The sequence below is a fragment of the Anarhichas minor genome, unplaced genomic scaffold, assembly GCF_050575085.1.
Source record: "Anarhichas minor isolate MPS153535 unplaced genomic scaffold, ASM5057508v1 ptg000012l, whole genome shotgun sequence".
Taxonomy (NCBI): domain Eukaryota; kingdom Metazoa; phylum Chordata; class Actinopteri; order Perciformes; family Anarhichadidae; genus Anarhichas; species Anarhichas minor.
Genome location: NW_027466458.1, coordinates 192,675 through 219,106, shown reverse-complemented (window position 1 = coordinate 219,106; position 26,432 = coordinate 192,675). Strand labels below are relative to the sequence as shown.

Genomic DNA, 26,432 nt, shown 5'->3' with positions numbered 1-26,432 from the left:
CCATCAGTGTCGTCACACATGGAGTCCACTCACTCCTTTACTGAGGACTGGCTCACCAATGTAAGACCACTGTCTCCCGAGTCACTGGCGTCTCAAAGTGATGATAGGCCCCTCTCTCCTGATTCACCTGTTCCTCAGTTCGGATCTTCCCAGAACAGTTACATTGTGGAACGGTGTAGGCACCTGTCGTTTACACCACAATCAACGTTTTCAGACTGGGAAGACACTGATTTGTGTCTGGAAACCCTGTTTAATGAAACCAGACCAGAGTCCCCACAGTCAGCTTCATCAGACTTTGAACTTAATCAATTATTTACGAGCAGGGCGTTGTCCCCAGAATCTGTGTCTTCCGATTTGGACTTTTTACTCCTTCAGGACTGGTTGGTAGACTTTAGAGCATCCTCCCCAGAATCTGTGGTGTCAGTTGAGCAGCAGTCTTTTTCTACATACATGACATTTAACAAGATGAAGAGTCAACATTGTAACTATTACTTACAGTACTCTGAAAGTAGACCAGTATCACCTCTTTCAATACTGTCTGATGTTGAGTATTCCGGATTTTGTCTCGAGGAATTGTTTGACGACAACAGACCAGATTCCCCAGATTCATTTACTTCACAAGTTAATGCTAAACACACAAGTGTAAATGTAACTGCCTCCCCACCATTGGCCACTGCAAGACCTCTTACATATGCAGATGTTGTGCGGGGCATTACACATGAAAGACAAGCAGACGCTTCTTTGGTTTGCAAACCATTTGAGTTAAAGCTTATCCGCCGTCCATCAGTGTCGTCACACATGGAGTCCACTCACTCCTTTACTGAGGACTGGCTCACCAATGTACGACCACTGTCTCCCGAGTCAGTGCTGTCTCAAAGTGATGATAGGCCCCTCTCTCCTGATTCACCTGTTCCTCAGTTCGGATCTTCCCAGAACAGTTACATTGTGGAACGGTGTAGGCACCTGTCGTTTACACCACAATCAACGTTTTCAGACTGGGAAGACACTGATTTGTGTCTGGAAACCCTGTTTAATGAAACCAGACCAGAGTCCCCACAGTCAGCTTCATCAGACTTTGAACTTAATCAATTATTTACGAGCAGGGCGTTGTCCCCAGAATCTGTGTCTTCCGATTTGGACTTTTTACTCCTTCAGGACTGGTTGGTAGACTTTAGAGCATCCTCCCCAGAATCTATGGTGTCAGTTGAGCAGCAGTCTTTTTCTACATACGTGACATTTAACAAGATGAAGAGTCAACATTGTAACTATTACTTACAGTACTCTGAAAGTAGACCAGTATCACCTCTTTCAATACTGTCTGATGTTGAGTATTCCGGATTTTGTCTCGAGGAATTGTTTGACGACAACAGACCAGATTCCCCAGATTCATTTACTTCACAAGTTAATGCTAAACACACAAGTGTAAATGTAACTGCGTCCCCACCATTGGCCACTGCAAGACCTCTTACATATGCAGATGTTGTGCGGGGCATTACACATGAAAGACAAGCAGACGCTTCTTTGGTTGTCAAACCATTTGACGTCACACTTATCCACTGTCCATCAGTGTCGTCACACATGGAGTCCACTCACTCAGCCATTGAGGACTGGCTCACCAATATAAGACCACTGTCTCCCGAGTCACTGGCGTCTCAAAGTGATGATAGGCCCCTCTCTCCTGATTCACCTGTTCCTCAGTTCGGATCTTCCCAGAACAGTTACATTGTGGAACGGTGTAGGCACCTGTCGTTTACACCACAATCAACGTTTTCAGACTGGGAAGACACTGATTTGTGTCTGGAAACCCTGTTTAATGAAACCAGACCAGAGTCCCCACAGTCAGCTTCATCAGACTTTGAACTTAATCAATTATTTACGAGCAGGGCGTTGTCCCCAGAATCTGTGTCTTCCGATTTGGACTTTTTACTCCTTCAGGACTGGTTGGTAGACTTTAGAGCATCCTCCCCAGAATCTGTGGTGTCAGTTGAGCAGCAGTCTTTTTCTACATACATGACATTTAACAAGATGAAGAGTCAACATTGTAACTATTACTTACAGTACTCTGAAAGTAGACCAGTATCACCTCTTTCAATACTGTCTGATGTTGAGTATTCCGGATTTTGTCTCGAGGAATTGTTTCACGACAACAGACCAGATTCCCCAGATTCATTTACTTCACAAGTTAATGCTAAACACACAAGTGTAAATGTAACTGCCTCCCCACCATTGGCCACTGCAAGACCTCTTACATATGCAGATGTTGTGCGGGGCATTACACATGAAAGACAAGCAGACGCTTCTTTGGTTTGCAAACCATTTGAGTTAAAGCTTATCCGCCGTCCATCAGTGTCGTCACACATGGAGTCCACTCACTCCTTTACTGAGGACTGGCTCACCAATGTAAGACCACTGTCTCCCGAGTCAGTGCTGTCTCAAAGTGATGATAGGCCCCTCTCTCCTGATTCACCTGTTCCTCAGTTCGGATCTTCCCAGAACAGTTACATTGTGGAACGGTGTAGGCACCTGTCGTTTACACCACAATCAACGTTTTCAGACTGGGAAGACACTGATTTGTGTCTGGAAACCCTGTTTAATGAAACCAGACCAGAGTCCCCACAGTCAGCTTCATCAGACTTTGAACTTAATCAATTATTTACGAGCAGGGCGTTGTCCCCAGAATCTGTGTCTTCCGATTTGGACTTTTTACTCCTTCAGGACTGGTTGGTAGACTTTAGAGCATCCTCCCCAGAATCTATGGTGTCAGTTGAGCAGCAGTCTTTTTCTACATACGTGACATTTAACAAGATGAAGAGTCAACATTGTAACTATTACTTACAGTACTCTGAAAGTAGACCAGTATCACCTCTTTCAATACTGTCTGATGTTGAGTATTCCGGATTTTGTCTCGAGGAATTGTTTGACGACAACAGACCAGATTCCCCAGATTCATTTACTTCACAAGTTAATGCTAAACACACAAGTGTAAATGTAACTGCGTCCCCACCATTGGCCACTGCAAGACCTCTTACATATGCAGATGTTGTGCGGGGCATTACACATGAAAGACAAGCAGACGCTTCTTTGGTTGTCAAACCATTTGACGTCACACTTATCCACCGTCCATCAGTGTCGTCACACATGGAGTCCACTCACTCAGCCATTGAGGACTGGCTCACCAATATAAGACCACTGTCTCCCGAGTCACTGGCGTCTCAAAGTGATGATAGGCCCCTCTCTCCTGATTCACCTGTTCCTCAGTTCGGATCTTCCCAGAACAGTTACATTGTGGAACGGTGTAGGCACCTGTCGTTTACACCACAATCAACGTTTTCAGACTGGGAAGACACTGATTTGTGTCTGGAAACCCTGTTTAATGAAACCAGACCAGAGTCCCCACAGTCAGCTTCATCAGACTTTGAACTTAATCAATTATTTACGAGCAGGGCGTTGTCCCCAGAATCTGTGTCTTCCGATTTGGACTTTTTACTCCTTCAGGACTGGTTGGTAGACTTTAGAGCATCCTCCCCAGAATCTGTGGTGTCAGTTGAGCAGCAGTCTTTTTCTACATACATGACATTTAACAAGATGAAGAGTCAACATTGTAACTATTACTTACAGTACTCTGAAAGTAGACCAGTATCACCTCTTTCAATACTGTCTGATGTTGAGTATTCCGGATTTTGTCTCGAGGAATTGTTTCACGACAACAGACCAGATTCCCCAGATTCATTTACTTCACAAGTTAATGCTAAACACACAAGTGTAAATGTAACTGCCTCCCCACCATTGGCCACTGCAAGACCTCTTACATATGCAGATGTTGTGCGGGGCATTACACATGAAAGACAAGCAGACGCTTCTTTGGTTTGCAAACCATTTGAGTTAAAGCTTATCCGCCGTCCATCAGTGTCGTCACACATGGAGTCCACTCACTCCTTTACTGAGGACTGGCTCACCAATGTAAGACCACTGTCTCCCGAGTCAGTGCTGTCTCAAAGTGATGATAGGCCCCTCTCTCCTGATTCACCTGTTCCTCAGTTCGGATCTTCCCAGAACAGTTACATTGTGGAACGGTGTAGGCACCTGTCGTTTACACCACAATCAACGTTTTCAGACTGGGAAGACACTGATTTGTGTCTGGAAACCCTGTTTAATGAAACCAGACCAGAGTCCCCACAGTCAGCTTCATCAGACTTTGAACTTAATCAATTATTTACGAGCAGGGCGTTGTCCCCAGAATCTGTGTCTTCCGATTTGGACTTTTTACTCCTTCAGGACTGGTTGGTAGACTTTAGAGCATCCTCCCCAGAATCTATGGTGTCAGTTGAGCAGCAGTCTTTTTCTACATACGTGACATTTAACAAGATGAAGAGTCAACATTGTAACTATTACTTACAGTACTCTGAAAGTAGACCAGTATCACCTCTTTCAATACTGTCTGATGTTGAGTATTCCGGATTTTGTCTCGAGGAATTGTTTGACGACAACAGACCAGATTCCCCAGATTCATTTACTTCACAAGTTAATGCTAAACACACAAGTGTAAATGTAACTGCGTCCCCACCATTGGCCACTGCAAGACCTCTTACATATGCAGATGTTGTGCGGGGCATTACACATGAAAGACAAGCAGACGCTTCTTTGGTTGTCAAACCATTTGACGTCACACTTATCCACCGTCCATCAGTGTCGTCACACATGGAGTCCACTCACTCAGCCATTGAGGACTGGCTCACCAATATAAGACCACTGTCTCCCGAGTCACTGGCGTCTCAAAGTGATGATAGGCCCCTCTCTCCTGATTCACCTGTTCCTCAGTTCGGATCTTCCCAGAACAGTTACATTGTGGAACGGTGTAGGCACCTGTCGTTTACACCACAATCAACGTTTTCAGACTGGGAAGACACTGATTTGTGTCTGGAAACCCTGTTTAATGAAACCAGACCAGAGTCCCCACAGTCAGCTTCATCAGACTTTGAACTTAATCAATTATTTACGAGCAGGGCGTTGTCCCCAGAATCTGTGTCTTCCGATTTGGACTTTTTACTCCTTCAGGACTGGTTGGTAGACTTTAGAGCATCCTCCCCAGAATCTGTGGTGTCAGTTGAGCAGCAGTCTTTTTCTACATACATGACATTTAACAAGATGAAGAGTCAACATTGTCACTATTACTTACAGTACTCTGAAAGTAGACCAGTATCACCTCTTTCAATACTGTCTGATGTTGAGTATTCCGGATTTTGTCTCGAGGAATTGTTTGACGACAACAGACCAGATTCCCCAGATTCATTTACTTCACAAGTTAATGCTAAACACACAAGTGTAAATGTAACTGCCTCCCCACCATTGGCCACTACAAGATCTCTTGCATATGCAGATGTTGTGCGGGGCATTACACATGAAAGACAAGCAGACGCTTCTTTGGTTTGCAAACCATTTGACGTCACGCTTATCCACCGTCCATCAGTGTCGTCACACATGGAGTCCACTCACTCAGCCATTGAGGACTGGCTCACCAATATAAGACCACTGTCTCCCGAGTCACTGGCGTCTCAAAGTGATGATAGGCCCCTCTCTCCTGATTCACCTGTTCCTCAGTTCGGATCTTCCCAGAACAGTTACATTGTGGAACCGTGTAGGCACCTGTCGTTTACACCACAATCAACGTTTTCAGACTGGGAAGACACTGATTTGTGTCTGGAAACCCTGTTTAATGAAACCAGACCAGAGTCCCCACAGTCAGCTTCATCAGACTTTGACCTTGATGAATTATTTAGTAGCAGGGCGTTGTCCCCAGAATCTGTGTCTTCCGATTTGGACTTTTTGCTCCTTCCGGACTGGTTAGTAGACTTTAGAGCATCTTCTCCAGAATCTGTGGTGTCAGTTAAACATCGTTCTTTATCTTCTGGATTTTCTATTGAGGAATTGTTTGATGACCACAGACCAGATTCACCAGATTCACTTTCTTCACCGATTGAAGCTAAGAAAACTAGATTAAGTCCACCTGAATGCCACCTGCTTTCTGTTGCAAGACCCCTTACATATACAGATGCTGTGCGATGCATGAGTGTTGAAAAACAAGCACATTTTTTATTTGAAGAAAAAACATCTGCCCACGACTTGTTTTTCTCTGAAATCAAACAATTATCTGCTGAAAACTCTACCTCAGCACACGAGTCACAGAAAAAAACTGACCCAGCTCAAACTTATCCCTGCTGAATTTCAATCATCAGATTCCACAAAACATACTCAGGAACACACAAGCCTTTTGTTAAGACCTTAATGTCACATTTGTACGATCCACTTTATAAGGTAAAATGTTCTTGTTTCATAATAAAAAAAACGTCTTGCATGGTCAGTGGTACACCACAAAAACATGACATATCAACCGCCTGGTGTGCACAGCAACATTTTTCAAATGATTCTTTAACTTTTCATAGCTCATCAGATGACAAAAGAACTGATGAGTTTCGGTCTTCAGATGCTGTGTTCACTGGTTCTGTTTCTCCAGCATGTCAAAGCGATTCTGGCATATCACATTCTGAAACAGGTGAAACAGGAGAAACAGGATCCACAGGTCCTCACCAGCATGCAGCTGCAAGTGAATTTAATTACAGTCCCACACTTTCTGCGTACAGGCTACCATCACCTGAAATATTCAATCACCAGAGGCCGCCTTCTCCAGAATCGTTTTCCTCATTTGATGAGTTCACCGCCCTATCTCCTGACTCACAAATTCCTCATTTTGACTGTCAACCTTATTATTACTTTAATTTGTCAGAAAATGAATCTGTTTCACCAGACTCCATAATGCTGGAGAGAGATTGTACTAATTCATGTCTTGATACTTTATTTGACGAGATCCGACCAGATTCTCCTGAGTCCATTGTGTTTGCCATCGGACAGTGAGTGCACACAGTCATTTCTTTACTACTGGCTATCTGAGTTAAGACCATCTTCCCCTCAAATTCTTGAATCAATAGGAGATTTAGATGATGTTTCAAACCAGCTGCCATGTGGGCAAAGTCTGCCAGAAGAGACTTCTACTGCAGACAAATTCAAAGATTTATAAGTCAGAAGGGGAGACCCACATAGCTCAGTCAAATCTTGTCATTACTAAAGCATCATACCAGACTCCAAACCATTACAGGAATCATCAGTATCCCACTGAAAAGTATTTGATTTTACAGTAACAATTTCACATCCTGAAATGCTAATGCTACTAACTTCAGCAGTTGAGACGGGACCCATAGCTTCCTCCTCAAACACAACTAACCAGTCTTTTTTGGTCAAGCCTCTTACCTGGACAGAAAATAGCCTCGACTAGATCATAACAGATCATACGGGATTAGCCAGTTTTGCAATGAGTTGAGTCACATGCCATCTGTAGAACTCAATTTTTGAATGTCATGATGCTGTCTGGCTGGTGGAAGCTTCCCATGAGCAAACTCAAGCAAAAAGAGAATCAGCGAAATGAAGATCCCATGTGCACAAACTTAAACGGACAGACCCTAAATCACAATTAAAGATGACACAAGCCCAAGATTTGTTTTCCATGAACATGAAAAGAAAATCCATGAGCGAGGATGAGAGCCAGGCTCCTTGGTGTCGGTAAGACAGCACAAGCTCTTGCTCAGCAGTGAATGCAGCGTTGCTTTTGAAAGTAATACATTTTTGCATTAAATTAATAAGTGTGAATGTAGAGCTGATGCCTCAACCTTTTTACTAATAATGCCCAGAGGCTTCACTGTCTTGCTGTGGCATGTTTGCAGTAGAACAAAAGAAAATATCTTTTGGTGAAGCACAACTATAGGAAATGAGTGACCCTTTCTTAGTGACATGAGCTTTTTGTCCAGCTGGTAAGGAATGTTCTCATAAGCTGCATAGATTAATAGCTAACCAATGGACTTTGTGATCCCCTTAAACTGCCTGACCTGAACAATTCAAGCCTATAAGGACATTCAATGGGCTTTATTATATCTTAAGGTGCCAGACATTTTCTTTTTATAAGATTACAATCTACTGTAGTTGCGATAAGATGAGCTTTACCTAACGGACATACAACTCTAAACCAACTTATGTGCTTTGCCGCAGCTCCAATCCTGTGCTGTCTGTTATGCACAGTCTTCCAAACTAAAAACAGCTTACAGAGGCATATATCCAATGGTGCCCATCATTTTCCCGAACATGACTATGCCCCAATGACATTCCCTTTCCAAGAATTTAGAATTCAGTTTAATTGCGAAATTTAATGTGACGACATAATTGCATGTCTGTAGCTCAGACATCTTCTCCCGCTACTGCCCTTCTCCCACATTGTCATCTGAAATGTCTTGGTAGAGGACCCCAACATCACTTTTTTACAGTATTGCATTGTGCTTTTTCATAAATGTTTGATTATGTTAATGAGGTGTTCTGTTGGCTATTGTCATTACTGTAATAGCAAGTTATCTACCTTTTGGAAGATGGAGCAGACCTGCAGTAGAACAGACAGTAGTCGTTTTTGACTGTGACAAATATAATAGTGCGTTTAGCATTGTCATTCAAAGTGCAGTGCTTCCTGCCCTTATATTTTGACAAGGCAGCAAACATTAACTTGAATGGGTATAAAATGACGCATGTCCACCTTCATCTTACACCAAATCCTGATTTTGTCTGAAGTTCACTTATACCCTGCTTTTATTATCGTAAAATGTTCGTGTTTTTCAGTGATGTCAATGTAATATTTCTAAATATGCTAAAATTGAAGACTATTTTTTGAGAGTTTCTCAATTTTAGCAGCATCTTAATCATTACGTGAATATAATGTGTTTAAATTGTAATCTGTAAGACAAATGTTATTACCATATATTAGATACTACTGCAGTGACCTAAACACAAGTGGGCTGCAAGTGAATTTCCTCATTTGAGACACTACTCTTATATGTAAAAAACAGACCATTTGACAAACGCATGCTTCATTTGACTATTCTTTTCATCACCAAAAGAAATCATCAATCATATTTATTTATATTTTTTCCACTCCATTGTATCATTTCTTGCAGGTATCAACAGCATCTTCCAGGACAAGTCTTTCAGAATCTTCAAGACAAACTAATGTTAATTTAGGACAGAGACAGGTCTTTCCAACCGAGACACCCTCCATGGCACATCTTTCAAACACACTTTCCACTGAAAAACTAGAGTTACCATTTCCAGGTACCTTTGACCTATCTGAAATCACATTGACCACTCATAGTAACGCACCAGAGCAAAAAGATAAAAGGATGTCATTTGCCAAACAAAGTGAAAGTTCTGGCTTATCTGAAACAATCTCAGCGACTCCAAACCCGCTATGTCAAACAGCTCAAGAAATTCCCGATGACCAAGTCATCACATCCTCAGAGTCCACACCAACACCACCCAAATCTGGGTCCCCTCAGCTTGACCAGCTGTTGTCAGATCTGGAGGAGATGAACCTAAAATTTATAAAAGACACACCTGACCCACTTCTGTTAGACTGCAGTGATGGTAGCTCTGAAGGTGATCAAATGTGTGAGTTTGATGACCTTTCACCTGAAGATCAATGCCATACAGAAGAAAGTGATAACCTAAGAGTCAGCGTGTCATCTGCTATGCAGTTTGCTGAAGATACTAACCTCACAGATGTAGCAGTCATAGAGCCTGCACATTTCCAGACAGCCATTCAAGATGAACCTGAGGTTGTCACAGTCACTCCTGATCTAACAGAAACCTCTGAGACAAGTGTACCCTCAAACATTGATGGTCGTAAGGATAGCCCTTTATCTCCTGCTGAGTTCCTTTCAACTCCAGAATGTCCCCAAAGATTTTGTGAAGTGATGGTATCACTGAACCCAAGTTTTCCTGTAGACATGATCCAGTCCAGCACATGTGAGGAAAATGCTACCGAGATACTTTCTTCAGTGTCAGTAGCAGCCAAGAGTCCGTCTGACATACCCGAGGAACATCTGGCAAATCTTTGTGAGGAAGATTCTACAACTGACATTCTTCAAACTCCAGAAAAACTTGAATCAGCTACATCATCTAAAGACTCAATGGGTGTGACAGGAGAAATATCAACACAGAATATCCAAGATGAACTTACACATTTATGGGAGGTAACTTTAGTTGAAGCCATTCAGGCTGAAGATGTCTCTTCCCAGTCTTCCCAGTCTCTCTCTGGTTTGACTCCGGAGACAGTTACATCTGCAAGACATTTTAGCTTTGAGGAGCTGATGTCATACCCCTCCCCAGGGAACTTGGAGGCATCCTCAGAGGAGGATAGGCCAAAGACCAGTGGACAGCATTCAGAAGAATCTCTGACTCTAGTAGAGTCTGAGTGTTTTGCCTCTCAGCCTCCTCCAGTTAAACCCAAAGCAGAGAGGGCTTCCTCGACCTCCGATGAGGGGTATAGCATCCCATCTGGGTATCCAGAGATCTCTTCTACCACAACCATTTATACCCACATGCCTCCAGAATATGCAGAAGTTGTGCATAGTGGTGCAGACAGCCCAACCTTACAATACTCTGACCCAGAGCCTTTCTTTGACTGCATACAGGCTGGATCAGATTTCTCAGAGACTGAGGCTGATGAACCTGAGGCCAGTACTAGGTCAAATGGAGATCAGCCCCAAGGTCATCTCTGCCATCTTAGAGTGCTGGAAAAAGTGAATCAAAAAATGTTGTTGTCCTCTGGAAGTGAAGATTATGAGGACGCTCCTTTTGTCCAGGAGCCTCCTTATAATGTACATGAAGAGAAAGAAGAATTGTTACACTATTCAGAAGCATCGGATGAGGAATTCACCTTGTGTGAGGCTTCACAGCCGCCCCCTGTCTGTGTTGGGGCATATGATGATACTGTTAAGTCTCTGACGAGGGTAAGATGAGATTTGGTAAACCACCCCAACTTGCAAGCTTTTTTTCCTGGAGCTGAGCTTAACCAAATCTTATATTTGCTTCAGAGAGGAATGACTGCTAACCCTCTAGCCACATGGATGGGATCTAAAACTCCTCATAACCCTTATTTTATTTTGATTTGAGATTTGAACCAGTCCTAACTCCGCATGTCACTGTGCTGCCTGTAACCGGCTGTATCACTCACAGTAATAAGCTACACGTTTGTTTGTTTTTAAATCAGCAGTAAGCACATTTATTCTTTAATTGAAATAAGGCATGGAATGTTTTGCAAACATTTTTCCAAGTTACAGACTGCCATGTTGTACTTTCCAATGTAATATATGAAAATGAATTGAAAGTTTTAATTGTAACACTCAAAGTCAATGGAAAGTTCACCATATCACTCTGCTTATTGCTTGCTTTGCTGCAAACAGCATTTATATATATTTATTTATATATATATATATATATATATATATATATATATTAAATCTTAATGGACTTGTGTTGCTTGGTCAGGATATCGTTGCAGAGCTCGGATCAATGTCAGAAAGTTCTGATGATGAATTTTTGACCACCAGAATAGTTCGAAGAAGAGTTGTCATTCAGGTATCTGATTCAGCATGATTTATGGCGTTTTAAATAAGCATGGAGGGTGTGACTTCCAGGGTGCAACTTTAACCAGGCTAGGTCCTCACTGTTCGAGTTACAATGTTAACTGTCTAACAACCTTTTATTAAAATGGGTGAAAAATTGGTGTTTTAAGATTAAAATAAATAAGGATTGATAATAAGAGCCTGCTACATGATTTGCATAGATGGCTGAACCTCATGGAGATGTTTTATGTTGCTGTGAGCACTTCTTTGTTGTTGTTTTTTTGACAAACGCTAGTTTGTTTCCTGTACCCCAAAAGTCCCTGTTCTCTCACCAAAATACTGCCTAAAATGTACGTTTTGTGTCCTAATCATCTCTAACGTGTTTTCGTTTGTTTTTTTGAAGTGGAGAATTAAACCCCTAAACTTCACACTGACCCAACTTAGCACTCCTGATTATTGTTTGTCTTTGTTTCCCTCACAGGCTGATGAAATGCCAGACCTCCCCCCTCAGTCAGTGACGGAAGAAAAGTACAAGGATGAAAATGGACACATTGTTGTCAAAAAGGTAAAGCAAGGTTCTATATATACTGTCGTGCACATATCACATGGCAGTATTTCAACAGGAAGTGTTAACAGGCTGTACAGCGAAGCACAACACACTTGTGATTTGTTTGCAGCAATACCAAAGGCTCTTTGTGTGTAATTGTTCCATCTCATTCAGAGACAGACCACAGTGGTTTCTGGGTTGATAGTCAATTACTTTAACTTCTAGTTATTTTACTGTTAACAAACAATATGTTAATTAATAATGTTAACTAATTATTAGTAATATAATTGATGTTATTTAATCATTAGATTGTGTAATATGAAATAATGAATGAGTTAATTAATAATTACTTCATAAATTCAATATTGTATCATAGCTGATAAGAGATGATAACAATTACATTCTGATTACATTAGATTTATCTATTTATTTGATTAACAAGTGATTTGTAAAACGTTAAGATTTTGTTTGTAAAAAATATATAAATATTACTGAGATAGATGGACCAGAAACCAATCGACAATTATTTACTATGTATCTTAGTAATGTTGGTAGAAGCATTTATTAAGCATTTAACAAAGTATTACAATAATAATCCGTTATGGCTTTATAATAACCATCCAAATAATGTTAATGGAGGGTTTTCAAACCAGTTATTAACCATAAACAAAGTGTTACAAATATCTGGTCTGTCTATCAATGTAATGTTTATAAATGTTTTCTTAAAGGTTTACAAATCATTTGGTAATACTTAATATTCTATGAAAAATGTGCAACAATAAACTGTTAAAATAACATAAATAATAGTATTACTAATAATTAATAAACATTATTAATTACAATTTCATTGTTTGTTAAAAGTAATAAATGTATAAAGTTTAAGTAACTGTCAGTTTCCCATTCATAATGATGGTGAATATGAAGTGTTACCACTTTTTCTTTAAACAAATGCTTCACCCCTCTAAACACATGATCTTCCTCAGGTTACACGTACAATTATTCGCAAGTGTGTTTCCGCCGACGGCGTGGAGCGTGAAGGGGTGTCATCAGAAGGAGCTCCCCAGGCGTCCATCCGTGTGACGGATGGAGACGGATACTCCAAGGTTGTGAAGCGAACCGTACTGAAGAGCGAGGGAGACCACACAGAGGTGTGTGTCCTGTATTGATTTGTGTGTTTATCATAGTCTTCCAGATCTTTTTCAACAGAAAATAACAGACATAGCAACATTTATTATGGTAGTTGTATATAAAAGACCATTCAATACCAAACAAATAACTCTTCCTTCTGGTTTAGGTAACATTTGCTGAATGTGAGGGTTTCTCAGCATCAAGTCAGGAGGCAGCTGAAGGCTGTACGGTCAGCTGCGTAGAAAGAACAACGGTGGTGGAAGGTGAAAGGACAATGACACACCAGGGTGATCCATCTTTGGCCTCCGACCTCCCCTCTGCCCAAAAAGACTTCGAACAGGTGTGCCGATGACCTCATCACCATCATTGTACATATTGTAGCTCATATCCGTATTGACAGATACCTAGTCTCCGTTTTTGTGTTTTTTTTTCATCATCAAATCATTCCACAAATCAGTGAATACTGTTTTCTCCATTTCATGCCACCAGGCACTCGGTTATATAAGTGGTTTTAGCAGAACAGAGCTCCCTCGTGTGGTAGAGAGAGAGACTGTCAAAGAAGATGGAACTGTGGTCAGGAGGTGTGTGTGTGTGTGTGTGTGTGTGTGTGTGTGTGTGTGTGTGTGTGTGTGTGTGTGTGTGTGTGTGTGTGTGTGTGTGTGTGTGTGTGTGTGTGTGTGTGTGTGTGTGTGTGTGTGTGTGTGTGTGTGTGTGTGTGTGTGTGTGTGCGTGTGAGACTGCTGTATTCTGTGAGTGTGAAGAGCTGCAGGTTTATCACTTTTACTAATATTGACTAATGTTTGCTTATGTGGACATCATTAACCACTTTGTCAAGTAGCGTAACTGTAAAATATTTTTATTCTGTTTGGATTCAAAGAGAGATAAAATGCAATGAACCAGGTAAGATAGATGTTATTTCTATCATTATTATAAGTATGTTTACTGAGTATTGTTATTAATTGTGACACCTTAAGCCTCTCAGAGAGGTCGAACCAGAACAAGCGTGCTGTATGTACCAGATAGCCATAAATATTCCATGTGAGCCAAACAAGAGGCGAGCCCACACAAATGAAGGCTGTTCGTCATAAGATGTACAAACAGGTGTACACAAATCCAAAAAGAACTCTAAATAATTAAGTTGACAAACATAAATGTAGATTCCTGCATGAAGGGCAGGGATTCATGAAAATATGTAAATCACATGCTATGGCCTTCACAGTCAACACATCTCATTCCAAGTGTAGAGGTCCAGAGACATCCTTAGTCTGTTTAAAGTGTTTTATAACATAATCTATAGTTTTCTGCAGCTATAAACTTGGTATGCTGTGCATGTGATCACAATTGAATGCTGGATTTACAGAGCATGATGTCATTTGCGAGTGTTTTTTTTTGCTTTCCGTTCCATAACATGCCTACTAGTACAGCAACGTCTGCTCGTAAATTGCCGCAGACCGTCAGGTGCATATTTTGATGATGCTGAGCTGTCTTACTCTGTTTGTTTTCACCCCCCCCCCCCCTCCCCCTCTGCTCCCCCTCCAGGGCCCACATGCGTAAAGGTCGCACCCACAGACGAACAGTGGTGAAGGGAGCTGGGAAGCGCAAACAGGTCCTTCTAGAGCAAGTGGACAACCCCGGAAGAGGGTCAAAACCACGTGACCTCCAGCAGCATCTCCACCAGCTCTTTCACCGCTACCACGAAGAAGAACAGGACAACGATGAGGAGGAGGAGGAGGAGGATGAGGAGGAGTGAGAGTAGAGGAATGTGTTACACTCTCCTCTAGTCCCTGGCTCTGCCCATGCTAAAGTCCCCCCTAATCCTATGCATTAGCCACATGCAATCCCAGTGTGCACCACGGCACCTCCAAGCTACCACTGTCTTCCCATTTAAGTCCTGGAAGATGACCTTTAGTTCACAGTTTGTTTTCTTCCCCGGCTGGTATAATGTCTTCATGATTTTCTCTTCATGTTCTGATGTTGTTTTGCCTTTTTGTTGTGACCAAAGAAAGTCGTCCGTTGTTTTATCCGATTCATTTAACTTTCCATTTCAGAATTGCTATTTTTGTCTTGACGCTGTGGTCGAGCAACATAGAAACCACAAAGAAACCACAAAGGGACACTATTCACATCAACTTACTTACAAACCTCCTGCAAGTAAAGAACACTTTACCTGCAACATGTTGGTACTAGTCTCTGAGTAGGTGCTTGGACTGAAAGACAATATCTCTCACACTGCACTGCCTCTCACAACCAGACTTTCTCACATATTCCTTACTTAAAAACAGTCTCACTCACTACACTAGCCTCTCCGCTCTTTTTATTCAGGTGGTGAAGATGTCACACAGAGGAAACCAGACTGTATCGACACTGAATTTAACTGCTGCTGCTGCTGCTGCTGCTGCTGCTGCTGCTGTGTTTTGTGTAGGCTATGTGTAACCGGTCTTTGGGAATTATATATTATCTATAATCTTGACATTACGGACATCAGTAGCCTAGGAATTAACAATCACTCATGTGAAGTAGAGCAGGCATGACTAATCAACATCATTATGTCATAGTGATCCTAAGCTTTGACTGCTTTGTAGTTCTATAGATTGCCCTTCTGTCTCGTTTTCCTTTCTTTGTCTTTCTTTCCGTGTTATTATGTTTTATTGTATTCATTTTTTCTGTCTTTTTCTCTTAAATAGTTGCTCTTGAGTCATAATGTATGAATGGTGAATATGTGAGTGAGGTTGTACTCTCGGTACTCTGTGTGCTGTAAGAGTGTGAGCTAAATACTGCATTGTCAGCTGGTTTTGGAGAGGGTATTGTCAGAATTATTATAAGCTGGTTTTATGTTTTTTTGAAGATGTCTTGGTATATTTTTGATTTAGATAGCGTATTCCATTTTTTTGTTTGCCACGAGTGAATAAGTCACAATCTGATAAGCCAACAGGTGATTCAGTGTTTCTGCTTTATTAATTGTTTTATCAGTTTATCTTTTGAGTGAGTGTTGGACCAGTTGTGTGCTGTGTGTTTATGAGTGTATGAGTGGGGAGTCTTGTCAGAGAGTGTGTGCCAGTTTCTGTCAGCAAAGAAAAGAAACATTTATTTTACACAAACTGCGTTTACTCTCCTGAACGTCAGGAGGGAGCACCTCCTTGCTTTTTTGTGCACAGGATATAAGGTAGAGTATAAGTTATCCACAGAGATAGTTTCATTTTGGCAGGGCAGATGATTAAATACAAGATAGTGATAGACCAGGCACACACACACTGAGCTTAAACCTACCATTATACACAGCTCATGAGCATCGCTACTCTATGTATCTACAACATGTAATGTATTTATTTCACTGTCACTGTTTACTTTGTGATTTAGAAAAGTGTCAAATGCAAACTAGTGGAAGTTCACTGTGACAGGTATGCTTTTAATTTGAAAATCAGCATCCCTTTTCTGTGATGACAGTTATATACATATACAATGCATATTCAAATATCTAATTAGGGCATGTATTACTGTATCAAAGCTCAAAAAGACAAAAACTAAATGGCTGCAGTGTGTCTATGGCTGATAGAGAATAAAAGTCTACAAATCTATAGTGTTGTATCTTTGTGTCTCTTGTTCACTTGCTAACATTAATGAACCATCTGCACAGCCTGGTGCTGCCCCCATGTGGGCCTCAGAGGTAGTGCAATAGTGCAGGAACTTTATTAAAATAATTACATTTAAAAAATGAAAATGTAATTTCACAATAGCATTATAATCTTCCACATGTGTTTGTGTTATTAGAGTACAAATTAAATGCAATAAGACAATTTGAGATTTAATTTTCAGCACTTAATCAACATAATTAATCTCACCTAATTTTCCATTTGTGCGAGTAGTATGTAAGTCACGATCAAATTTAAAATGCAATTTTCTAATCATTTAAAAATTTAAATGGGATTTGACATTTTCAAAGTGATGTAGTCCTACAGTGGACAATATTTAACTGCAATAAGCTAAACAACCCCCCCCCCCCCCCCAATCCATGTCGATATGCTTTTTTGGTGTCAAAATCAGGCAGAAACCTCCGGTTCTAAAATAAGTGAAGCCACTGTGGAAGAGCCTGAAACTTGTATTCTTTCTAAAAGCCGGCATGGGGCGAAGAAGTCCGATTGTATAGAAGTCTATGAGAATATAACTGGACTTCCTACTTGATTTATTACCTCAGTAAACATTGTAAACATGTTTATGGTCTGAATCTCTAGTTTCAAGTCTTCTTCTACCCAGTATGATGTTTCATTTGGAATTTTTCTGCTTCCTTACATATCTGATCTGTCCAATACAACCTCATACTCAATTTAAACTGTGGCCCTCTTATGTGTGCACTAGTATTTTGTCACAACCATTCTCCCGTGTGTACAATCACACCCCCGATTCTGTAGTCCCTGAGTTAACGTAAAAATATCAAATGGATTTTTTAAAATAAAATCTGTAATTTCCATGTGGGCATAGCTTTGTCAGCTTCATATTAAAACATTTCAAGACTTGATTTGTCTGTGTTTATGTTATCATTGGCTTTCGTCTTTCTTCTATTTGGATATTTTAATGGCTTCTTGCCCAAACTGATGTGTATCTATATCTGTGTGTGTCTGTGTTCTACTATTTCTTTGTCCCAACCTTTCCCTGACCCCGCACAGGAAATCAACGCCAGCTGTGTGTCCAGTCTCAGGAACAACATCAGCAGGAAAGAAAAAGATAGTTCGGGATGGGCAGGGGGTAAAAATGAAATACTCACAATTAGTGTAAGCTTGTACAGTTTAACAAACTAATTTACTCAAACAACAAAGCTGCTTGCAGTTACATGGTTAATGTGTCCTTGTGACTTTTTTATGACTTTTTTCGACATACCATACTATGAATTTTGTATGACTTTTTCGACATACTTTGCTATGATTTCTTTATGACTTTTTTTTAACACAATATAGTATAATATATAGTATAATATTTTTCGACATACTATACTTTACTTTTTTTGACATACTATGACTTTTTTCGACATACATACTATGACTTTTAAATTATTTTTTTCGACGAAATATACTATGACTTTTCTATCACTTTTTTTGATGGCTTTTTTCGATATACTATATGACTGCATTCCAAAATATTTGACTTTTTTAAACATATTTTACGATGATTTTTGTCGATATACTATACTGTGCATTTTCATGACTTTTTGCCGTACCATCATATCTATCAGAGATCATAAACATAACAAAACACATCAAATATTTAACGTCAGCAGCTTCCCTCCACCTCAGCAGAGGGCACAAAACACAGAACACGTTGAAGGTCATTCATTATCACCTTTAAGCTGATTTATTTATTTCTTAAACATGTTAAGCCATCCATTGCCGTGCTGGCAACAGGTTCACACCATATAAGGAGTGGTGCATCGCATTGACATCATATGTTTCGTCAAAAGAAATGTTTTATCATATTTTCCCCTTACAAAAGAAGAGACCAACCAATTGAAAAGAGCAAACAGTAAGGATGACGAAGACACTGGCATTGTCCTGCTGTGGCAAGGAGGCCACCGGCTGGTAGAAGCACTGAACGTCAAGGAAGACATCCCAACATTCATCGCAGTCCAACTCTCATTTGACTCCTCTCTCCTGCTGTCTTACCACCATCCTCTTGTCTGACTGCAATGTTCTTCAGTCCAATGCTTTTGCGGCTCTTCCAGACTCATTAGCCCAACCTTCAGGCGAACACTGAAGGCAGAGCATATAGTGCCTTTGAGCCATCTTCATCATCTCCACCTTCTCTGTGCAATTGGCTAAGTATCACACTGGAAATGACGAAGAATAAAATAACAGAAACCCTATACATACAGTCATACAATACAAGTACAAACATTATGAAAAATGCGTTTGTTTTCTTCTCAATTTTATACAAAATGTAAGGGGTGCTTCAGCAAGCAGGAGTTTATTTTTCCTCCTCTTAGATATGAGCTTTTGATATTTACGCTGGATGTTCACCATAACTGTGTTATTGTTTTTACAACAGCTCTGTGATACTGGAGGACATCAGAAACATTTGGGACGGGACTGATGCACAACATTAACAAACGCAAACAAACAAGTCAGTGGTTCACAAATCAAACAGAAGATATTATAGTTTCATATGATCTTACTTACAATATTCCCCCCCATGCACTACACAATAGTCTTGAATTTTCATATATTACATATATGCTACATTCTCTTATTTCTTATTTCACTGATATAAAGGCAAACATATCTCGATGCAAAGTGTAAGCTGCTCTGCTTTTCTTTACATTTAAATTAGTATTATAGATTGAAATCTGACAATTCAAACAGTATGACTTAGCTCATAGCAAACATAAATGTAGCTCATAAACTGGATTTTACGTAAACTCTTATTTCCTCTGATAGCAAGAATAGCAATTTCAATGTTTGTTTTTTCATCAACAATCACAATGTATATATATACATCACCAGAACTAAAGCAAGCTCAATTTTAACATTCTGATCTTCCAAATGTTTCTGTATTGCACACACACATAAATACACATAAAAATACAGAACTAATTTTTGGGAGAGGTTACAGTAGTAGATTTTAAAACATCTCTATTTTATATTTAAAATGCATACCAAAACATCTTAAAAAACAAACAAAAAAATGTCAATATGCTCGTTTCATAATGTCCAAATACAGTGTGCAGCCACCCGGTGGTGGGTTTCGAATGATGTCCATTAATAAAATGCCATAACAATAAAATGTATTAATACTTGTATCCTGCAATGCCATGTCCTTATAGAAGGGTCAAGGGTCGGGGAGGCAGTCATGGGGGTTGGCTAGTTGGCTGCCCGACTAGAGATTTTTTTTTTTGACCACATGGCGATATTCCTTAACTGCAAAAAGAGAGAGAGAGCGAGAGAGAGAGAGAGAGAGGGAGAGGGAGAGGGAGAGAGAGAGAGAGGGAGAGAGAGAGAGAGAGAGAGAGAGAGAGAGAGAGAGAGAGAGAGAGAGAGAGAGAGAGAGAGAGAGAGAGAGAGAGAGAGAGAGAGCATACATGTGAATGCATACTGACTGGAGACAATGACAATGTTTACTGCGTAAAGAAATAATAATGAACACTTTTTCACAGACAATATTAAGACATGTAATAGCATGAAAGCAGGAACCACTGGACTCATTAATAACGTCACAGTATCACTGTGCATGCTGGCTCACTAGTATTACTCACTGGGAAAAGCCCGTAAAATCTTATTGTCCATCCAATTATTGTGCCTAATGATACCTCTTTTCAGTTGTATGTGCGTGTGTACAGACTGTGCTTTGCTGACATCTGGCTCACTCTCTTGTCACTCTTGTTGCACCTGTTAAGTCGGGACATCTCACACCTTTATGATTCATATTTGGTTCATGTTCAAGTTTTGTATCCTGAGCAGAACTCCGCCCAACATTTTCCTGGGCAGACATTACACGAGTTAGAATTCGTGAAACGACCTGCATCGGTCTAGATGCAAGAAAAATCCTACACTGCTTGTGCATATTTGATACCAGTCTGTGCATGAGACGGTAGTGAGGGAAGTGGTTTTATATGGTAAGATTTTGGCAAAAATGTATGTGTTTGGGAAGTAGTGAGCATGCCACTAGAAAAACGAGACTTGGATTATACTGCAAGAATGTGTCCGCGTTTATAAACAGATGTTTTAGTTTTCGCTGTTAAAAGTGGCCATTTACTTCAATTCATCAAGGATTTCTCTGTTTAACATGGACAGAAGAATTCAAGGTAATGCCCAGTGAGTAATTGATATACAAAATGTAATTTTAAGTATGTAAATGCATTATTTCGCTGACTTCACTGGTTGAAGGTTTCAAGTCTGTGGCACCATTGACCACTAATTGATAGATGTGGTTGGGTGTGGTCAGAAGTGTGCTCCTTTGCACCTGTAACCACACCCAACAGTGATGTCACAATGTACTGACCACACCCTGGAGCACACCTGCTACACTATAGCAAGGTGGAGACCCTTGAGGTCAGCGAAAAACAAGATTTTCAGCTGCTGTTTAGTTTCTCTTCATTCAAGCTTTCTACTGTGTGTTTCTTACTGTTGCTTACTTACTGGGAGGGGATGCTGGGTGAGCCCGAACGGTGGAAGTGGATGTTCTGCCACTTGCCGTCGCGGCGGTGCCACACGCGGGTCTCCTCGGACTGCATGGTGCGGGGCATGCCGCTGGTATCCATGTACTGGGTCAGTCGAATATAGGCAATACACGCTGCATTTTCCCCAATAAGGTGCACATGTGGATTCAAGAGGATGGTGTGCACTGGCTTGTTCCCTTTGGACAGGGCTGGAAGGGTGACAAAATGGCTGATTACAGGGAGCAACTGCACTTAGTAACACACACTAAACGAATAAGATGGATATCAACCACGTCACTTGGGTTTGGGAAATTCTAATACAGCTGTACGATTGTCCAAAAACGATACACTGACCTTACTCTTAAAGGAATACTAACTCAGTGTGTGAAATACAGGGCTTGATCGAAACTTGGGGGCCCACAAAAGCCTCAACCGCACATTTTTTGGGGGTCCATGGAAAAATCTGTCATTGGCCATTGTCACTAAACATGTCTTTGAAAAGCGAACTATTTCCGGCAGCATTCAATATTCAAACTACAGAACATGTATTCCCAAATAGGAATGAAGAAAAATGTCGTTGCGGTCTTTCCTCTTTCTGGTGAGGCCTTCTTCCATGTGCGGCGCTGCTGCCAATGGTCCGCCATGCAAATGTTGTGTATTTTAGAAAACCTAACGTTACCCCATACACACTGAAAAGCAGTGGATGCTTTTTCTGCTTCAACATCATGGTTCCACTCGGTTAAAAATACGTAATCGGTGCGGATCAAGCCGTGGGAATATGTTGAAGAGAAAGCAAAGTTCACGACGTGTGGTCCAATGTTTAACAACGGAAGCTAGAATATGTTTCTCCAGCCTGTTTCCTGTGACTCAATTGTGATAGACCTGCAATGCGTCAGGTGAAAACGCGAGGCGTCCTGAGTGCTGTGTGGATTCTGTCGCAGGGCTTAGTTGTTGGGTGGTGGTGCAGTTGTGTGAGTGACCTTATTGTCTACAATATTAGCCCTGGTAATGTGTGTGCAAAGCGTATATAGCCTCATTGATTACCTTGGCTTACATTCATGAACAGTTGTGGGCCTATAGTCTGTGTAAGACTGTAGCAAAACAATGGAGCACTAGAAAGGGGATCAGCAGGTGTTTCTCACGCTGTAACTAACTGATATGACAACAACATGAAGTAAAAGTCTCCATACGTTGGTGTTGGATAGTGGACAAGCACAGACTCGCCAAGCGATTGAGGTTTCTAGGACATATCTAGTTTATCTGAACTATTTTTACCCTGACTGAGGACATTCTGCCATTTATAGCAGTCATTCATTAGTCTTTTCTTTTTTTTGCTCCAAGGTTAGTCCATTGCACAGACGTGCCCTTGTAGTGCACCAGCAAACATGAACTGTAAACCGATAGGACTAAATATTGATAAAGAACAAACAATTTCGCTCCATACCCACTTATGCATTATATACGCTCTCTTTCATACAAACAACATGCCGAATACCACTTTCAGTGTGTCGGGGATCTTCCTTATTCTCGAAATATTAATATCAACACAATGTTTTGTGTTCTGTGTTGTGTGAGCCCTACGAATGGAGTTGAAGCAATGAAACAGGTTTCTGTGAAGAAGGTTAGGTGTTCTGTCTTTCTCTGTAAAATAAGTGATTTTAGTAGACATGCTTGCTTGTGAGTACGGTATACTTCATTTTGTCATGAATGAATGTGTAGCGTCCATTTTTGGTTCCATACAGTGTTACTGTTTAACCAGGGCATCACATTGTGCAAACAAGTATCTCCTCACTGAGAATTAAACGGGACGTTTTCTCCGCGGGGCTTCAGCGCAAACAACTGATGCATCAGATCATTCAGCACATCGTGCAAGCAAGCAAGTTTAGAAAAAAACCTCTCTTGTTTAAAATCTCCAGAGCAGCTGGAAAAAAACATTAACAAATTGATGTGAGTGAAGAACACACTGCCGGTAATTTCCAGCGAAATTCTCTTTCTCAGCGTCTAGTTTGGGTGCGGAGCCACCTGGCTACTTGCACCTTTTGGAGCAAACACAGACCTGCAATTACAACGAATCTCAAATGCACTGGGCAACAGTAGCACGAGCAAACACCGTGAATACTTCTGAATACTTCCCTCTGAACTGGACGATTCTGTTGGTATTTATCTACTTTGTAAAACGAGACAGTTTCAGGCTACATACAAGTCGTGATTAATGTTTTACCGTTCTCAAAGTAAAAGCGATGGAAGTCATGTCCCTCCACCAGGTTGCCCAGGGCCTCGGGCTCAAAGGAAGTTAGACCAGGATCACAAATCTTCCTGTTGCGCCGAAAAAAAAAGGATACAGAGTCAGACATAGATGTAAGCAAAGCAGTATAACCATTTAGACGTTACAGTGCGAATAAAACTTACGCATAGGCATCAAAGTCTCCATTGTTGATAGACTCAATCAACTGCTCCGTGACTTTGATAATTTCCTGTTTGCGAGCTACAACACAAGATCAGAGAACATCATCAACTGCACAAACGCATGTAAAAGTGGGTAGTGGTGACTGCATTTCAGGCAAAGTGCAGCTAAGGAAAATCGGACATCAAATCAGCTTCTAATGGGTTCTAGTCTGCGGGATTTCAAAGTTATTAGAAATGGAAGGCGCTCGAGAAAAGTGTTTCACAAAATGTTTGTTGTATCAAAACGACAAGAAAGCCTCCCATGACTAATAGTGATATCAGGCAGCAAAATGCAAGATGACACGATTCCTTTCACCCGACAAAGCTCAAAAGAAACAAAAACAAACCAATGCAAGTATTTGCTACAAAAGCAGTTTCAACTAAGTAATGTTGACAGTTTACCTTTATGGTTATTGGTGCAGGCTGGGGGATATTAAAAAAATCACTTAATTTGTGCAACAAAAAGACATGTCAAATAGTAAGCCACAGCCGGAAGCTACAACACTGTGTGTGTGTGTGTGTACATGAGTGTGTATACGAGTCAGCTTTTTGCTGTGTGCGTCGATGTTTGGGTGAGTCAGAACAGAGGGCAAAGAGAGGAGTGAAAAGAGCATCTGTGTCTACAAGACACGAATACACAGCAGGAGAGCACCTACTTCCAAATTCAAATACAGAGGAATAAATCGGATGGAGGGAGCAGAATATTACAAGGATCAAAAACAGAGGTTTAATCTCACTGGAGAACGGATGGTCGGTGCATTGTGAGGACGAACAATCTCAAACCGTAAACTGTATCAAACACCCCACTCATCGACAGTAAGCCGAGGAGATGATTTGAATATCAGGACACTTCACATGGAGAGATCACTTTCCTCCAGTGATGGGGGACAGGAGGGGAACAAAAACAGGGATCTCCCCCCCCACTGCGGAGGGACTTACTCTGAACTGAGGAGGTGGGAGTCAGTCTCGAGTCAGACATCTGTGAGGAGCGGCTCTTAGAGCTCAAGATACCGCTCACTAAGCTGCCCAGACGGCGGGCTGTCAGACGTGGCATGGGTGGGTGTTTGATTGGGTGTCACGTATGTGTGTTGGGTGAGGGATGTAACAAAGATAAGGGTATGTATGTAAAGGCAGGAGAGGAATTATGGAAAAAAATTACATTCACAACAAACCACAAGAAAACATGTAGAAAACACTTATTAATAAGAAAAACATTCAAAGGTATGCAAAAAAAAAAAGAAAACTGAAAAGTCGGGCAAGTGTTTGTTTTTTTACGAGGGGTTTCAGCCGGTAACTTGCTGCGCACTTTAACTGCGTTACAAAAACAGAACGAGGAAAAATCAAGAGCGAACAGTCTGACTGGAGGAACGACTGCTGTGACCTCGCAGCGCAGATGAGGACTGTGAGTGGACACAAGGACAAGTTTCCTTACCTTTTACGTCCTCGTCCTCAATGGTGGTGTTGGCACTCTCAATGGACTCCTGACAGAGAATGAAAACAGTTTGTATACAGTACAATTTATGTTTGTAATATCTATGAGTGTTGAAATAAAACGCTTAAAATGCTCTTGCAAACTAAGATTTTGCTATACTATACGAGAGAGGAGGGACGACATGCAACAAAAGTCCCCGGCTAGGCTTAAACCAGATTACAAGGTTAGGGTCTTAAACCCCTATATATATATATATGAACAGAATTTATTGCGAGTTGATTATATAACACTACAATATAAGGGCAGTTGGTGGAAAGACACACTATTCTTATTAATTGAAATTGGAGAATGAAAAGGCCTGACGTACAGGAACTGTTTCAATTCATTAAATGCAACCAACAATGACAATTACTACGAATTGCATTACCTTATTTCCATCTATGGGGTTGTGGATCACAGTTGTCTGTGGTTCCTAAAGAGAACAAATGACAGAGAACTTGTTGGAAGAAATAACTATAGAAGGACAGAAAAGGTATGATGGCACAGACACTGTTAAAGGAAATGTATTTGTGTGTATTTACAGAATCTGTCTGTCTGTCTGTCTACCTAACTGTCTGTCTATCTATCTATCTACATTTATTTATCTTTACATCTATTTATCACAATGCATCTGCCAAAATAAACCTCCAATTATTGAATTGCAAGTGTCCACTTGTGTTTTTCTACCCTTCATGCTTCTATCTCCCTTCCTGCATGACATTGTTGCTCAATGTCTTTTCTCTATCTGCTTTTCTCCCATCAGCCCACTACAGTGCCCCGCCTCGGCAGCCAGATGTCTGGGCTTTTGTGGAATGGATCTTGATGACCAGATCAGTCCCTCTAATCACTCACCCCGATTACACTAGATTATAACATCAGCAGCCTGCATCTATGTGTGTGTTTGTGTTGTGTGTGTGTGTGTGTGTGTGTGTGTGTGTGTGTGTGTGTGTGTGTGTGTGTGTGTGTGTAAGTGTGTCTGTACATGATGACGGAGAGAGAAAGAGAGAGAGAAAGAGAGGGGGGGGGGGGGCCTTTGACATCATGCAGAGCAACAGTCATGTGGCCTGACTCAGACAGCCAGTCAGCACACACCATGCGTGAGCCAATGGGTGACAGCCAAATCACGGGGGGGGGGGGGGGGGGGGGGGGGGGGGGGGGGGGGGGTGTAGCGTCATAATGAGCCTAAGGAGGCGACATCCTCTCACTCCA

The 26,432-nt window shown here is 41.1% G+C and overlaps 2 protein-coding genes across 5 annotated transcripts in view; one reads left to right on the top strand and one right to left on the bottom strand.

Moving 5' to 3' along the window:
* ank2a (ankyrin 2a, neuronal) overlaps positions 1-14,917 on the top strand; it is a 77,527-nt gene extending 62,610 nt beyond the window's left edge. The window contains exons 45-49 of the mRNA XM_076090827.1: positions 11,974-12,057; positions 13,023-13,187; positions 13,334-13,507; positions 13,657-13,748; positions 14,707-14,917. Of these exons, the coding sequence (XP_075946942.1) occupies positions 11,974-12,057; positions 13,023-13,187; positions 13,334-13,507; positions 13,657-13,748; positions 14,707-14,917 (726 nt within the window). The remainder of the gene's footprint in view (positions 1-11,973; positions 12,058-13,022; positions 13,188-13,333; positions 13,508-13,656; positions 13,749-14,706) is intronic.
* A 3,566-nt stretch (positions 14,918-18,483) lies between these two features.
* camk2d2 (calcium/calmodulin-dependent protein kinase (CaM kinase) II delta 2) overlaps positions 18,484-26,432 on the bottom strand; it is a 37,249-nt gene continuing 29,300 nt past the window's right edge. For all 4 annotated transcript variants that reach the window (XM_076090055.1, XM_076090057.1, XM_076090056.1 and 1 more), the window contains 6 exons: positions 25,612-25,656; positions 25,185-25,233; positions 23,717-23,792; positions 23,529-23,623; positions 21,288-21,516; positions 18,484-20,069 (listed from right to left, as the gene is read on the bottom strand). In XM_076090055.1, coding sequence (XP_075946170.1) covers positions 20,066-20,069; positions 21,288-21,516; positions 23,529-23,623; positions 23,717-23,792; positions 25,185-25,233; positions 25,612-25,656 — 498 coding nt within the window. In that variant the 3' untranslated portion in view covers positions 18,484-20,065. The remainder of the gene's footprint in view (positions 20,070-21,287; positions 21,517-23,528; positions 23,624-23,716; positions 23,793-25,184; positions 25,234-25,611; positions 25,657-26,432) is intronic.